Genomic DNA, 17,839 nt, shown 5'->3' with positions numbered 1-17,839 from the left:
TGCGGTTGAAGACACTCTGCAACGAGGCCAGGAGAGCTACTTGTCTTCCACTCTCACTTTGTGAAGCTCCTTTTATCTCTAAACCTAAACCTGGCAGAGATCCATCTGCATTGGAGTCTTATTGACCACTTGCAATCCTCAATGCAGATTACAAAATACTCCATAAGATTCTAGCGGATCATCTGGCCCCCTCATAGTCCTGCATCTGGTCCATTCAGACCAAAATGGGATTGTACCGGCTAGAAGTACATCCCTCACTTTGCTCTGGCTCTTTCGCATACAGGAGTGTGCTCCCGCTATCTGGCACCGATCAGGTTGTCTGGAGTTAGGTTTAGATACAGCCTTTGATTCACTAGAATTAACTCATTTGTTTGAGGCACTTCCGAAATACAGTCTGGGCACCCGCTTTATCCGCTTGATTAAACTCCTTTATACCCAAACTTTGGTTATTGTAAAATTGGCTGTTTTGTCTCTGACCCTATATAAGTTCACAGGGGCACCCGTCAGGGATGTCCACTGTCTCCCCTACTTTTTTCCTTAGCGATGGAACCACTGGATTGTGCCCTCCATCTGCATGGTCAATATTGGGGCATTTAGAAAGTAGAATATATTATACCCCTACGGCCTCCTAGATGGCAAACTTATGCAAGCAGTGACTTCACAGTGAGCCAAATTGCTTTCGGTGGACCCTACCGTTTTCAGCAGCCGGTCGCATTGTACTCACAAACATGGTGAGGCTGCCACACCTACTGTACCTTTTTTTGATAATCTTCCTCTTTATGTCACCAAGCCCTTAAGTTGATTACTTGTACAACTGACAGGAGACTTTATTTGGCATGCTACACAACGTAAGGGTGCACTCACTAAGCTTTAACTCCGGACTGATCATGGGGTTTTGGGAGCTCCAAATTTTGAGCATTATGTCTTGCTTCTCAGCTGCAGTGGCTGTCAGATTGTCAGCTAAATGACACCGCAACTACATCCCCCCATGATAGTTACCACGTATTCTGCACCATTTTCAACCATTCTCCAAAACGGTACTGCCCCGTTCTCATCTTATGTTGGTCGAGTGTTGTAGCTTCCGTAAAAGGCTCTTCCTTACTTGCTTGGTGACACAATATGCTCCAGTGAGCCCACTGCGGGATACTCCTGGAGGTACAACTGTCACCTCCCTTGCAGAGGTGGGCCCTTGGCATGAAGTCGAACTTCATAGTCTTGGTGATCTTTATCAGGGCGGCATTCTCATTCCACTGGAGGAACTCATTGCTGCTGACAGGCTTCGTCCAGGTCAATTTCTACTCTACAACTCCCATACCTGGGTGATAAAATTGCACTGGGGTGCAATTCAACAGGAACACACAGTGCATCTAATGATTCGATACCTGCATGTCATGGGGATGGGCCACCATCTACTAGAATGGTTTCCTAGTTCTTCAAATACAAACGCTGCAGGGCCTCTTGCATCACTGGATCATCATTGGGATTCAGAAATGGGTCATCCCGTTCGAACAAGCAGTGGCAGAACATCCTGGCATACCCCAACTTGGTGTGTCATAGCACTCAATTTAAATTAATTCAATTCGACCTACTACACAGGGCTTACCACACTCCAGACAAAATCAACCACTACTTTCACCACACAGATGTGGTTTGCTTCCGCTGCTTTATGCTTGTTGCAATTTGTTCTTTTTTTTCTTAAATTAAAAGCTTTTTATTGTATTTACTTTGAGTAACAGTTATCGGTGGCAAGAAACAGGCCAATATGCATTTGGGACTGCAACTTCAAATAATAGTGCCACACACCCACAGTACACAGCTGTAACAAAACAGAAACACAGATGCTGATTTCTTGCATATGTAGTGGACATGCCCCACACTCTCCCAGTACTGGCTGGGCATCACAACCCTACTGGCCCACTGCAAAGGGATCCCATCGCTACACACAGGCGGTTCTTGGATCTGGCCTTTTTGCTAGCTAAACGATTGATTACCATAGATGGAGGACACCCACCCCTCCTCAACTCTCAGCCTGGGCCCCTCCCATTGATGTCTGGGCCCAGGCTGAGATTATTGCCCTCCACCCAGAGGATATTAGGGGGCTGCTTAAGGACACGATTTCTGCCTGTTGGGACACTTTGCTGACTGAGCTATAGTCTACCTTTAATGACGGCAACCTCTCCCTTTCATTTCACTAGCCCGATGCGCCACCACAGTTCTTATTTTTGTTGATTAACACATTCATTCCTGGGTGTTTATGTGCAACCTTTTATTCCAAGTAACATATGCTTTCGTGCTCTATTGCTGTACCAGTTATCTTAGTTTACTATGTAGATATGGGCTAGGTATTTCGTTTCTAATTGAAATGGGTTTTATCATTTTATTGCTCTAGCAGTCCTGTACACTATCCAATCGGACGCTGTAGTCTGCGTATTTTTTTTTATTACTAACTGTTCTGTACACCTTTGCCTTTTATACTGTCCTATTAACGTAACTGTCTTGCTTAAAGGCGCTGCTAACTCCAAGTACTGCTTGTGCACTACATATTTTGCTGTATAAGTAAAGCTATAAAATGCTTGAGTAAAAAGACTATTTTTAAAAGCAGTATGACACAGCAGATGAGATAGCTGTGAGGAACATTTTAAAACACATTATTTAAAATGCGTTATTTTTTCACACATTCCTAAAGAAGCAACTATGACAGGGACTTGTAATAAGAAAATGGAGGTGGAACTTGCATTTAAGGTGCTATTCTTCTATTACGTCATTATGGGCAGTGATAGTGGGAAATTAGTGGTAGAGTAAGAGTTAAAGGTCTCTGCATAAAAAGCCTGTCTTTTATAACCATAACCTTCTCTAATCTGTGAGCTTGCCAAGTCATGCTTTTGACTTACATTACAGAAAGTATGTTTTTACATACTCTTTTTCATGCACTATTACTTTTGGGCCTGGAGGATACTTACCGCTGATAACTTGCCCAAACAGCTCCTCCGGAGTATCTCCAAAGAACGGTACACATCCCACCAGGAACTCGTAGAGAATGATTCCCATGGCCCACCAGTCCACAGGCTTGCCATACCCTTGCCTTAAGATGACCTCGGGGGCTATGTATTCAGGGGTGCCACAGACCTAAAGGTAATATTTCAACAGCATTACTGGCTACTAAATGTCATGGACATTAAAAAAAAGCATTAAGTTGTTCATCAGCATTTAAAAAATACCAACTTTGTGTTATTTTGACTCTTAAGAAAACACTATGTTAAAAAGTAGCCTCCTTCAAAACTGTAGACCATGTAGTAATAACACTGAGGCTGCAAGATAATTTAATGGAAATGATGAAATAAAGAAACTATATTAAAGCTCAAATGAAAAACTAATGTTTTTTGGTTCCTGCCCTGCAGTGAAATTCTTAAAACTACAGAAAAACACAGCTCTTGGACATGCAAAGACATCTACCACAACTATAGGGAAATTGACCAACGGTGGAAAAAAGCAAGGGTAAGCAACCTGCACATATAAAAACCCACAGAAAAAAATGATACACCACTATGCGTAAAGTCTTATGCTAGTAATGGCCGTGCTACAGTAGAGACCATATACAACCGTGAGTGAGTGGGATGGAGAACATACGTCAAAAGATCACGGAACTGACAGCAGCTATTTTAACAAAATGCAACTTACAACCTTCCATAAATTAAACCCATGCTCCTTCCAGCTCACATCACTCTAAGAGCGCACAGATTGTGGACAAGCAGTAATGAGGCATGCTTGCGGGAAATGGGCCATGGCTTGGATTGGAGCTCCCTTGAGTCGACCATGCATCAGGAGTTCTGCAAGCACTCTGCAGAGACTGCCAGGCTCCTCCCAGAGACGGCTTCCCATTTGTCTTCCTCACATTCTCGCTTGCGCACAATTAGATCGTTCATCTCACTAATAGACCATAATGCCGAGGGGGAACCTGAAACAATCTGTACAGCCCCATGGCAGTACTCCGAGGTGCCTAGAAACAGCCTCCCATTCACAAGCTCCTCTGCCTGCCTCTGGATGCTAATGTGCATCATGGTCGTCCAAGTGCAGGGGGCCAGCATTTCCATCTCAGAAACAAGCGAGAAAAGCTTTATACTGTTGCAAAACTGACGGGGCCATGTTGGCAATGGATTGTCTTTTAACTATGTGTTTCCTGTGTCCTCAGGCAGCAAGGAGAGGAGGTAAAAGGGGGAAACGGGAGGTGAAACGGTAGAAAAGTGTGACTGATAGGCACACATCTAGTGTAAAATGATTTCCAAGTGTTTCCTACACTGAATGATCGAAATCAGGTGTTGCCATGCTGGAAAGAGAATTATACATCCTTGGATTGCAGGGATCCACTTCCGATCAACATCGACCGTTTGCTAGAAAGGTAGAAAGGGCAACCTTCCCACATCAGAAGGTAGGTTCCATATTTCATTTTCACTCCACCTAGCTGATGTGACTATCCATCAGTAGAAAGCAGCAACGCCTGCCAATGGATTGGGCTTGTGTGTCCAATGACACCGACGCATAATTCACCACAGCAATGACAAATGATCGCTTCGAAGCAGGTCATACAATACTACAAAAAACTGCTGGAAAAAGCTCCATTGAAAGCAGTGCATGCAGTGACCACTGAACGACAACAGAATGACTGGTACCTGCTTATCTCGGAACTCGCGGGCGTCCTTCTCGATGTGACCTTCGTAAAGGTTGGTCGTCATGCTCATCAGTCCCACTTTCGAAAGCCCAAAATCTGTCAATTTTATATGTCCCAGCGATGTTACCAATAAACTGCAAATCAGATATTTACACTGTTATTTTATGGTCAACACATCGTTCATTTCAGCAACAGCTGGCCACAGTATGGACGGCAACCTAGAGACACACTGCAGGATTAATCATCTTTGTGTGCTCAATGGTAGGTCACGGTACCCGAGCACCATGAAGGTCAATCCGCACAGGCACCATCAGCAAGTTTTGGGGATCAGTTTGTCATCTGAACTTACACTTACAGCGAGCAGCATCCTTAATCTAAGCTACACAACAGGTAAAGCAATGTTCGACTGTTTCCGATTAGCCGAACGTCGGAGAGACCAAAAGTAGGTTAGATATTTACCTGTGGTTTACCGGATGTAGTGTGAATCATCAAAGAAGAGCAACAAAGAAACCGTACAGATTTTAAAAATGCATTTCTCTCTTTAGTACCACCACTATGTCTAAACCACTGCCTTAGTGGAAAGCCTGAAACTATTATTAGTACGATGGAAGACTAGGTAAATGTTTGTGGGGTGCACGCTTGATTAAATAACTGATGGCACTAAAACAAGTTTGCGGAGGATCCCTAACATTTTGCATTTAGGAACCTGAAGATGGGGGCTAGCCAGGATGCCAACCCACAGGGTAGGCTTCAATGTGGAGTTCTGCACCTACGGCGACTAATTTGTTCAATGATCCTGTTCACAGTGGATGCCTGGCACATGGCGCAGGGGAAGGCTGGTGTATAATCTGGGAGCTTGGCAGGCCTTAAAGGCACACTACTAACCACTGTGGTTACTAGTCATGATCGGCCAGGGCAGGTAGAAACCTTTAAGACCCAAATGGATAGCGGTTCTTGTTGTTAGGAAGGTATTGGCACAGAGGAGCATCTACAAATAATTCTCTGACCAGGCAGTAAAGAGCATGTCCTTGAGAAGTTAGGTACAATCGCCTTGACGCTAGGCACAGCTTAGAAGCACTCTTGCCAGCCTTTGCAATCTCTAAGGTGTAGTAAATAAAGACCAAAGACCATATATATGACCATTCCACTTTGCGAGTCACAAATTGAAATGTTTTGTGACCCACAATTTGCGACTCGCAAAACTGAATGTACAACAGTGTATGAGACATTGTTTGCGATTCCCAAATGGATTGTAAATGACTTGCCTCATTAATATTCATGAGGCAGGTCACAATTTTCGACCCATTGGGAATGACCAGCACTCACAGGGATGGTGGTCTGCTGGGGTCAGCAGACCACCATGTCTGCGACTGCTTTTTAAATAAGGCGGGTTTAAAAAAAATTTTTAATGCATCCTGCAGGGGAAAACGGGATGCATTTAAAAAATAAAATGTAAGCATTTCTGTTTCATTTTTTGAGTAGGCAGTGGTCCCTGGGACCACTGCCTGCTCTTATAAAATATTTTCGCTGTCCCACAAAAAGGGGAAGGGGTCCCCTGGGGACCCCATCCCATTTGTTACTGGCTTGCCACCTACTTGAAGTAGGAGGTAACTGCAATTGTTATGCTCTCACATTTGCGGTTGCAAAACAATAGTACATACCAGTGCCGCTCGCTATTAGGAAGAGACGCCCTTGGCATGCCCCTTCCTAATAGCGGCAAGCAAATCCTATATTGCGAGTCAGTAATTGGTTACCAACTCACAAAATAGGGTTTGTACATACCACACACCTTTTTAGCAGCCGCTAAAAAGGGTTGCACATCAGGCTCTTAATATCACAGTAACATAAGAGACACACTCCTAAAATGTGTGCGTTTTACAGGACATGCGCTTTCTTATGCTGTACCTAGATAACATGGACGATTTTGATTGACCTGCCAAGAACGGTCTCATTAATTGAGTGGGAACGGCTAATTACATGAGAATAAAGTCAAGGAGGTAAAGGTCGTAGTTTCTATGGCAGGATGAGTGACCTGCTCCCTACCAGGCTGTGACAGCGCTTGCCTAATAATACAACGCATCATTTGAATGGCTCAGTGGGAAGACCCTACACTCTTCTGGAGTGAGTAAATGCTTGGGAGGGTCACAACTTGGACCCACGGTGTGTAGGCAAGGGTTGGGTTGCTTAATGGGACCCTCATACGTATAGATGAAATCGGACATCTACCCCGCCGAGCTCATAAGCTTTCAAGGTGTGCACAGTACAACCCTCAGCAGGTGCAGCAGATTGGGCATCGCTCAAACATGTCTGCATAAAAAGCGTGCAAAAACCTACATTCACTTGGGAAGGTATACAACAATCTTCTTCCCAGGTCTAGGGTTATGGATTGTGTTGTACACATTTTTTAAATAACTTGAATCAATTGCCGGAAAAGAAGCTTAGTCCCAGAATATAAACCTCAAACTTGCAAAAAGGCAGGCTTTTATAAAGGTCATTTGGCATCCACGAAGAAAACTGCTGAAGCTGATGCATTCGAATCTGCAAAGTTGGTTTCAATGTTGAACACACAAGACATGCAAAGGAGGCAGGGCAGGCAGCACTCAGCCACGCTGCTTATCAGTAAGAGACATATGCAGGTCTAAGCAATACAGCACACATGTCCCTGCAACATGAGTACTGTTCAGATAGACCGGAAATAAAAATAAATAATAATCAAAGAGCAATTATACAAGCATAATCGGCTAGGCGGAGCAGAACAGGCAGATGCGAGAAACTGCAAGTGTGCCTTTTTTTTACTGCAAACCATTAATCCATTTCCCAGGGTTTAAACAGGTCCTCTGACGAAATTCCTACGCTGTGTGGCATTTCCAGGATTACAGGCGCCATAAAGCGGTACAACAGCATGAAATCAGGGAAACCACCAGAGGTCTTCTCAATAAACATGCTAATGTTCATTAGACCACTGCCCATTCGAGGTGGGTGCTTCTCACTTTAAAAAGCTTCACTCTGACTGATATAACATTAATGTATGGCTACACAGTACTCACTTGTCAGGCTTCAAGTCTCTGTGCACCACTCCATAGTTATGAAGATACTCTAAGGCTAACACCGTCTCAGCAAAGTACATCCGCGCCATGTCCACAGGTAGGGGCCCCATGTTTTTGAGTAAGGTTGCACAGTCTCCACCTATGTCAAAGGAAAAAGAGGTACCGAGAAATCAGTCAACATCCTTGTAATAAGAATCTGCGGCATTTCATTGGTCCACAGAGAATGCAGATGCATTACAGGAATATCAGAAATCACACAGTTTTATTTCCACATTCATCGCTGGTGCCAAGCAACACATAAGTAAATGTTAAAGCCCAGGTGTTGTGTTTATATGCCCTCGCGCTGCTATGGTGTGCACGTCACATTCGAGTTTGGAATGAAGGTGTTGTCACCACGAAGGTGCTGGGAGGACGATGTTATGGGTGGTGCTGTAGAGGAATACATCTAGATTTAAGTAATACTTATAGTGCGCGTATTACTTTACACCAGGTTTATACATCGTTAAATGTGATGATTTTATTAGTTCTTCCAATGTGTAGCAAAAGAAACCCCTACAGGGGCCAACGTTACCATATACTTCGGTACATGGAGCCAGTAGAATTTGGCCTTTGTCTTCTATTTCTAAAAATGGTGCCTTAATAATAATAAGCTTTTGCAAAGCCATTTAGTCTTGGCTGTAATGTGACAAGCTATTGGCTTTGCCAACATTTGTTTTCCAGTTGCATCAGTGTCCAAACATTAAGACGCCTGCACACACCTGGCAATAGGCTTCCTATTAAAGAAAATCCTTTCCAAAATGGCCACCAATGTGTATGTATGCATGTGTATTATAATGCTTGCACGCATCCTAAAGCAAATATCATTGTTAATTTATCCGATCTAGCATGGAGGACAACCATGTAAGACTGGGAAATTAAATATTAATAAAAAATAAAAAAAAACACTTGTGCAAATTGTGAAAGAGAGAGGAAGCCGGCCTGGCAGTGCTTTCCAGCTGCCATTCTATGGTTAAATAAAAAATATTAAAAATCACCACTGATGGACAGCATCAGGGAGCAAGGCAAGTGAGGGTTGAAAGAGTGACCAACTAATATTTAACGGGGTGGAAGCATTGAAGGTAGGGGGCAGTAAACAATTACATGTGGAATAGCGTCTGGGAAACAGTTGAGGGGAAAAACACTTACAATTTCCAAACAGTGCTCCATACAAAAGAAAAAAGAGCCCCCTTGGTCAAAGGATACAACTCATCAGAACAGTGTGAGGCCCAATTGCTGCTGGCTGGGCAAACACAAGAATAGGGAGGAAAACCATTGAATCAGAGGCAGTTAAGTGAGATGACAAAGCCATCTAAACATAAGCAGAGGTCTGACTGAAAAAGGCCACTATGTATGTTGGAAACAATAAGTCTGGTCAACAGACAGCTAAACCTGTCTGAAGCAAAGACTTAAAAGCCAAGCCATGCCTCTTGAAAAGGTAAATTAGGTGACGAAGAAGTGGGCAGCTAAATGGTTGTGGTGCTTCTATATTTCATCAAACAAAAAAAGTAGCATGAAATGCAGATCACAAACAAACCACACAAGCTTTTCCTAACAGGTAACAAAAGTTGCAATTATGTTTGTTTGGGGTAAGCGATAGACCTAGATATGTAGGGAAGAGTGGGAAATTCAGAGGAAAGCAGGGGGAAAAGTATCAGTGCTGCAATGATAACAAACGCCTGTGTACCTCTGACAGCCATCTCTCTCCATTTCCTTTCGCTGCACCTCTGGAGTCTTCCTCTGAGATTTGTCTCACCAAGAAACCTCTTTCTAGACTTTGAAACTAATGTCTCTGGAGTCTTACTTTCTCTCTCTACTCTATGAGGACTCCAATATTCTGACTAAGATATTCTTATGACTCAGAGGTCAAGCCTTTTCTCCTTTTCACCTTATTTAGTTTCCATTCTTTTTTTAACCCTTTCCTACCACAATATTTCTGAAACTACATATTCACACAGAGGAAGATCAGGTGGTAGAAAGGACCAAGAGGTGTGAAATGTTCACTTTTACTCCATAGGTCCCTTTTTTCCGACCCCAATCACTTATGAGTATAAGGAGGAGTGCATTATAAGTAGCAAGACTGAAAGGCTCTCAGGCTCTTTAAGTTGCTGTCCCATGTTATCCTCCCACCTTACCTTCACACCTCAGTTACTGGGGTACAGAGTGTTATGTAACTAGGCATAGCTCAGACCTGAACCTGTGCCTACCACTGGATTTCATTTTCCAAGAAGAACCCTAGGCTTTTAATGACTGGTAGGGATTGCATATCCATGAAAGGATAGTGCATTCCAGGAAACAACCTCCAAGTATTTAAATGCTTGTAGTGGACCTGCAAAACCTACTGTTCTACATACTTAAGTAGCACTTTTAAACATCTACCAGGTCTGTCATTGAAGCCTTTGTGTGCAGTTTTAAATTACCATTTCAACCTGGTAAAAATGCTTTTGCTAGGTCTAAATCCTCTTTTTCAGTACACAAGTCACCCTTAGGGCAGGCCCTAAACAGCCCATTAGGAAAAGGTGCACTCTACTTAAAAGGTTGGACACTTACTTTTTTGTTCATATATCCTGGTAGTTAAAAACTCTCAAAGTTGTTTTTCACTATTGCAAGGCCTATCTCTCCCGTAGGAGAACATTGTGCTACCTTATTACATTTATTAAGTGATAGCTTTGGTTTGGGAGAAGGTAGGAATGGCATTTTGGTGTCTGGGGAATTGCAATTTAAATCCTTTTTCAATGGTAAAGTCAGATTTTAAGACACAATTATGACAACACCACTTTTAAAAGTTGGCATTTTCTTGCCCTAACCATGTGGTGCCTACAGCCATGTTTCCTGACTCACATGACTAGGTGTAGATAGCAATTGACCTTAATATATTCCTCCCAGACAGCCACACAAAAGAGGGTCCAAGTGTTTGGCACGATGGGCAATCCTGACTTTATGAGAAGGGCAGAGCTGTAACCTGTCACACCTACACTTCAAAGATCTTGCCTCCACTAACACACAAAGGACTTCACACTAGCCTATTGTGCCTACAGACAGACTGGAACCTGGAGAGGAAGGAAGGACATTCCAGACCTGTGGACTCTGCCAGGAAGAACAACTGCCCAAGGACTGCTTTGCTGCTCAAGGACTGCTTTGCTGCCCAAGGCCTGCTTTTACTGCACAAGGACTCTTCCGCTGCTATGAGCTACCTGCTGAATCCAGACTGCCTGTGTGGACCCAGAACTCTAGGAAATCTCCAAGGGTCAGATGGCTGGCCCCTTGTTCAAGCCACAGGGACATAACAGGCTCCTTTGATGTCAAAGCAACTCCACTCATCTTGACGCATCTCGTAGACATCAACGCATCGTAGTAAAACTCCTTGCAAGACATGGCGACTCCTTTGCCGGTGACACAGCTTGATGCCGACATCGTCCCCCTCCCAGCATAATGCAGCTCATCCGTGGTGCCGATGCATTGCAGCGCAAATCTTCACAGCCCCAGCGGCTTCCCCGGCAACACAGGATCCCGCATCACAAGCTCCCATAACAGCTCATCAGCTCTGTTGCTGCACAATGTATCCCGACACTGGACCTTGCATCTCAGCTCTTCAATGACTCTTTGACGCCGACCCGTGCAGCTCAACGCAAGGACTTCGCATTTCAATGCCCAGGCCACAAGCTACTCCATCCTAGGCTATCTGAGTGACTTCAAAGGCTAGTTCGGAGCTACAAGGGCACAACAAGTTCCAAAGGCATCCCTGCAACTGCACAGCTGACCTGCTGCACTGGCCCTACTTAGACCTGCAACTGTACCGGCTGAGCCCTGCTGGCCTCTGCTGAAGTGAGTTCCTGATCTCCAAGAGGTGCCTTCCGGGTCCTGGAGCCTTGGTGTGGCATCAGTTGAGCCCCTCCTTTAAGAAAAGGCAAAATCTTGATGGTTTGGGCTCTTCGCCACAGTGAACGAGCTAGTTCACGCCAAGATTTTGCAGTCAGCCAGTGCGAAGCCTCGGTGAACCTGACTCTTCGTGGTACAACAATGACTGGCGACACATGATCTGCACTTCATGCTACAACTTTGACAGCCCACAGTAACTACCAACACTAATCTCCAGCATGACCACCTGCAATGTCTAACTGGATCTTCGTGCTATAGTGACAGCTATCTGCAATGCCCAGCCTGTTCTTTGCACTACAGCGATGATCATCTGATACCCTCCCCCTGCTCTTCGCAGCCTCCTCGACCAAAAACAGGATTCTTCATGCTGGACTGTAGAAGGTAACTTTTTAAGTGCCACTAACCCATCCTTGTTTCCGGCCCTTGCTCCATTGCGGTCGGCCTGAACTCTTGCACAACCATTTACCAGCGAGTGTTGAATTGTGCTTTTAGTAGCTATACATTAAACCTTTAAAATAGCATATCACTGGTTCTACTGATTAGATTCTTGCTGTTTTCGTGTCAAATAATGTATTGAATGTAATCATATTCTTCTAAAATGGTGTGGGAATGTTCTTGTGTTCTGTTTTTACTTTATTACTGTTTGAATGTTGCATAAATACCTTACACTTTACCTCTAAATTAAGCCTGACTGCTTTTGTGCCAAGCTACCAAAGGGCTCAATTTAGTGACTTTTTTGACTCACTCTGACAAGGATTAAGGCTGTTGCTTGAGTAGGATTTCCACCCCCATCAACCACCAACTCACTTTCTCACACTGAAGCATTACACTTTTTTACCCAAATTAAGATTTCTAAAAAACAGTACATGGTATAAAATACTGCACAAAAAGAGAGGAACCATGACCTGGAAAGCGAGTCAATCAGCCTGCAGACGCCAGAAGCAGATGGGAAAATAGGAACCGAGGTTGCTATAGCAGAAGCTGCTTGAAGCTTTCACTTGTTAACTTGATGGACCTCATTATCTTTGAATCCAATCTGGATAATTAAACTTGAAGTTTTGTTATATAACTTTTTTTCTGGGAGCTGATGGATTCTTCTCAAAATACCTTCATGATGTCAAAGTTTGTTTTCTCTTTTGGCAGCGAAAAACCTCTGCATGCTCTAATTCATTCATCTCCAATTCTCCTCCCCTTCAACACTCAATGAGACAACACCAAACATTAATACTGAACTTCATATTCCTCTTACAGATATAGCACTAGGCTTCCTCCCTGTGTGCGTTATTCCATATTTTTTGTTATTTAAACTCAGTTTATTGTCACTCACCTCCTTTAAGCCTCCAACCTCTCCATCTCCCTAACAAATCTTTTCCCGCATTTGCACTTTCAGATCAGAGTTCTGATGTGTGTGCACGAAACCAATTTGCTCTTTCAGCAATAAAAATACACTATTGTTTCTTGAAGTGACGAAGAACTACCATTTTGAATCTCATCTCCATTTTTACAAGTAATGTTACCTTTTCCTTACTCTACAATTCAAAATGAATTTGGAATCGTGAAAATGTATAGGGTACTTGTAAATATTTACTTTTTAACCCTGACCCGGGATTCTCTCCCCTCCCCCAGACATAATTTTTTCTTTTTTTCAATTTGTCAGGAAAATATGTTGTGTTTCACCTTACATTAGGTTATTATTCTGGTAAAAAATGTCTATTAAAGTAAGGTTTCTTCAAACTGGACTTATGTCTAGGTAACAACAACCAAAACAGTGAAGAAGTGACGGGTAGGAATGCAAATAGCATTTTCAGCATTAGCTTTACCCACTAGTTTCAAGAACCTTAGAAGCTCTTCAGACCACAAATGAACAAACAACTGTAATTTCCCCGCTATTGTTTGCTCAATTTCAAGACTATCTATAAACAATATCCAGAAAGGTTTGGGTATTTATTAGATCGAATAAATTGCAAGAAGGCTGTGATAATGCAAGAAATTGTTGTCCAAAAATGCACTTTTTAATCCAAGGGAAAGGTCTCACAATTGAGACCATGTTACCACCAGTGTAATAAACCGTCTTTCCCACCATCAGGGCCAATTTAAGACATCTAAACAAGAATCTGATAGAATGACAAGATAAATATAAAATTTAGAAGTAAAATAAAGATTGTTAACTAACCTTTCTTTAATCAATAAAGGACATGTGACATTTCTTTTGGAGTAGGAATATACGGCTTCAAATAAGTGCAGAGATCGCTAAAATGCTATAGTGAATGTAAAGGCTCCTTGCGTTTGGGGACCCAACAACCAAAACCCATCATAAAAACAAAAGAAGTCTCATTGATTTGGCAACAAGTATCTCTTTTTCTCCCTTCAGTTCTAGAGTCTAAAGTACAGGAAGTCCGCGAGTTCCCTAATTTCTTAATACTTTTACTATGGATACAATAAAAGCCCACCAATTTGGATAACAAATGCACTTACAACAGACAGTTACAATAATCACTATCCTGTGCGACCAAGAAGATTGGTATGTGTTGCATTGTCTGCATCAAAATCAAACAAAGTAACAACCTTCCACTCGAACTCGTATTCACTGAAAATAAAGACAGACAACTAAAACCCTGTTCATAGGGTATATTAACTGCATCAATCTGCACATCAAAGAGCACCCAATATCATCAATTTTCCTCCTGACCACAGTTTTACTATGCCTCAAGATATTGCTGAGTTTTTGTTTGGTAACTCTCAGTCTTTCAAATAACATTCCTCCTGAATTGACTAGTAGTGAGAGCTCGGGTGCTGCCCTTAGGCAGTATGATTCCGCTGGACAAACCACTCTAAAAAGAAAATACCCCATTTGACATTGAAAATGGTACTGATGAATAGGTCATATGGACACAAAAAGGAATATTAGCACTGAATACTGAAAGCTTCTGCTTCTACTACTGAATAAAACAAACTTAAAATGAGCGAATGGTTTCCTTTATTACAGCAAGACAAACAATGTGCTAGAAATCCGGTGTTATTATACGTGCAAATATTTTTCTAGCCACGTTGCTGGGTTTCAGGTATATAGCGAGCACAGAGCCCTCACCGCTTTCAGAGGCTAAGTACACTGTGTTTCTCTTGAACACATGAAACCATAAAACCTTCCCCGTTTCCACACACCTTCCACATACTCCATAACCATGCAAAGGTGGCGCCTTGTCTCAAATGAGCAGTACATGCTGACGACAAATGGGTTCTCGGCAAAGGTGAGGATGTCTCGCTCCACGAAGGCTTGTTGAATCTGGTTTCTGAGGATCAGGTTCTGTTTGTTAATTTTCTTCATGGCGAATCGCTGTCTCGTTTGCTTGTGGCGCACAAAGTAAACCGCACTGAAAACAAGAGCCGAAAAATAGAAAAAAGACAAACATGAGATTCATTGTTTTTATTTGACCACATACAATTGGAAACATCTTTGTTGTTGTTAAAACAAAGTACTTTAAATATTTTAGTTCAATCACATGCTGGAATGGTATTTATGCAGCACTTTCCATACCCCTTGTGAAGTATATAGTGCATATCTTCAGCAATATGAGTACTGGGTGTGGACTAGTGAACCCTCATATCAGAATTTAGCTTTTTTGGGTAACATGTACTAGGGTGACTAAGATCTATGGGAGCAAAAACCATCAACCAATATTTTAGGACAACCCCAAATTTAAAAACCTGAAAATGTATACCTCATATGTTTCTGCCATGGGAAATTACTGTGTAAAAAGGTATCCTCCCCCCGATATCAGTTAGCAGAGTATGAAAAAAGTAACTGGGGCCACTCAATAACGAGTTCTAGATCTGAAGGAAAAGTTAAAGGATTTATTATAAAAATCTCAAAATCAAGCGATACAGTATAAATGCCATAAAGGCTTAAATGCAAAGTTATTACAGAATAGATTAAAAATCCGAAATCCAATTGAGCAGCAAAACCAAAGTTAGCTCACAAATCTCAAAAAAATCTCGGTCACCCCCGGAATCAAGGGTTTTTTATTCACAACTCTTGCGTAACAAATTAGTTAAAACTGCAGATTCATCCTAGAATGATCACAAGTGACAACTCCTTAGCAAATCAGAAGCTTGAACAACTTTATATATTCACACTACCTCATTCTAAGAAAGCATCCTGTATTTTTCGTGGCCCTGTCATCTGGAGATGTTTGAATTGATGTGTGTGAATAAGTGGAAAACGAAAACAGAGAAACCACATTGGAGGAAACCAAATCATGCAAAAATTATTTTAAGGAAAGACAATTTTAAGGAAATTCAAAAACAAAATGAAAATATATAGGAAACATTTTAGATAAAAGATAATTTTAAGCAACATTTCAAAATTACAATAAACTTGGGTGGAGTTTAGGCTTACTGTGGGGTTTTTGGTATCAGGGATGGGAAATGCTTCGGATGAGGGTTTTTTAGGTGTCAGGAATAATTTGAGTTTGGCATAGAAAGGGGTTTTTAGGGTTCAGGGATGGGTGGAGGGTAAGGGTGTTGGGGGTTATAGGATTCATGGAAGGGGATAGTTTGGTGCTGGTGAGGGTTTTTAAGGTTCCATTATGGGTAGGGGCTGGGGAGGTGAAGAGGATTTGGGGTACAGGATGGGGTGGCATTTAGGATGATGAGGCATTTTAAGGATTCATGAATGGGTGGAGTGGAGATGAGGCAAAGCGTTTTTAGGGTTCTGGATGAGTAGTTTAGGAGGATTAGGAGTTCCCATGGGTCATGGATGGCTGATGTTTAAGAGCGGTGAGGGTTTTTTTAGGATTCAGAGATGGGTTAAGTTTGGGTGTACTCATGTTTTAAGGGGTATGGGGCAGGAGCTGGAGCAAGATCACCGCCGACCAGCTCACCACCTCCCTCAGCCAGAACCCTCCCGCCAACGCAACGGACCCCAACGAAGCAACCCGCAACTTCACTCAATGGCTCACCAACTGTGCCGACGACCTCGCACCTCTGAAGAACCCACCCAGCAGACCCGGCAGCAAGAAAGCCCCATGGTTCACCAACGAACTTAAAACTTCCAAGAAAAAGTGCCGCACCCTCGAAAAGACATGGCGCCACGACCAGACTACAGAAAACATGACAGCCCTCAAGAACGCCACCTGCATACACCACCAGCTGATCCGCACCACCAAAAGAACAACATTCAAAGAACGACTGGACAACAACACCCACAACAGCAAGGAACTCTTCAGCATCGTCAAAGAGCTCTCCAACCCCAGCGCCGGAAACAACGACATCACACCCTTGCAGGACCGCTGAGACTCACTCGCCTCATTCTTCCACCGCAAGATCGCCGACATACACAACAGCTTCGGCGCACAGACCACGCATCCAACCACCGAACCAACGCCCCCCACCACCACCCTCTGCAACTGGACCCCGGTCAGCACCGAAGACACCACCCGCACGATGAACACCTTTCACTCCGGATCCCCCACCGACCCCTGCCCCAACCACGTCTTCAACAAGGTCGACTCCATCATCGCACCCCAACTCTGAGACATCATCAACATCTCCTTCACCACCGCCACCTTCCCGGAGAACTGGAAGCATGCCGAGCTCAGCGCCCTCCTGAAGAAACAGACAGCAGACCCCACCGACCTCAAGAACTTCCGCCGGATCTCGCTCCTCCCTTTTCCTGTCAAAGTCATCGAGACATAAACAGCTCGCCGCCTTCCTCGAGACGGACGGATCCCTCGACCCCTCACAGTCCGGGTTCCGAGCCAACCACAGCACAGAGACCACCCTCATCGCAGCCACCGACGACATCAGATCCCTGCTCGACCACGGGGAAACAGCTGCACTCATCCTCCTGGACCTCTCTGCAGCGTTCGACACAGTCTGCCACCGCACACTAATACAACGCCTCAGCAACACCGGAATCCAAGAGAAGGCATTGGACTGGATCATCTCGTTCCTCGCCGGAAGAACCCACAGAGTCCGCCTCCCCCCCGTTCCGATCCTCGGCCACCGAAGTCATCTGCGGCGTACCTCAAGGATCATCGCTCAGCCCCACCCTCTTCAACATCTACATGAGCCCCCTTGCAGCAATCGCACGCCAACACAACCTTAACATCATCTCCTACCCTGACGACACCCAGCTGATCCTCTCCCTCACCAACGATCCCGCCACCGCCAGAGCCAGCCTACACGAAAGAATGAAAGACTTCGCCGAGTG

The 17,839-nt window shown here is 43.6% G+C and overlaps 1 protein-coding gene across 6 annotated transcripts in view; it reads right to left on the bottom strand.

Moving 5' to 3' along the window:
- MAST4 (microtubule associated serine/threonine kinase family member 4) overlaps positions 1 to 17,839 on the bottom strand; it is a 1,958,993-nt gene that overhangs the window by 150,580 nt on the left and 1,790,574 nt on the right. For all 6 annotated transcript variants that reach the window (XM_078675181.1, XM_078675182.1, XM_078675184.1 and 3 more), the window contains 4 exons: positions 14,791 to 14,999; positions 7,714 to 7,852; positions 4,668 to 4,800; positions 2,961 to 3,126 (listed from right to left, as the gene is read on the bottom strand). In XM_078675181.1, the coding sequence (XP_078531307.1) occupies positions 2,961 to 3,126; positions 4,668 to 4,800; positions 7,714 to 7,852; positions 14,791 to 14,999 (647 nt within the window). The remainder of the gene's footprint in view (positions 1 to 2,960; positions 3,127 to 4,667; positions 4,801 to 7,713; positions 7,853 to 14,790; positions 15,000 to 17,839) is intronic.

This window comes from Lissotriton helveticus, chromosome 2_1 (assembly GCF_964261635.1).
Source record: "Lissotriton helveticus chromosome 2_1, aLisHel1.1, whole genome shotgun sequence".
NCBI lineage: Eukaryota > Metazoa > Chordata > Amphibia > Caudata > Salamandridae > Lissotriton > Lissotriton helveticus.
The sequence above is the reverse complement of the archived record's forward strand: the minus strand, read 5'-3'. Positions and strand labels throughout refer to the sequence as shown.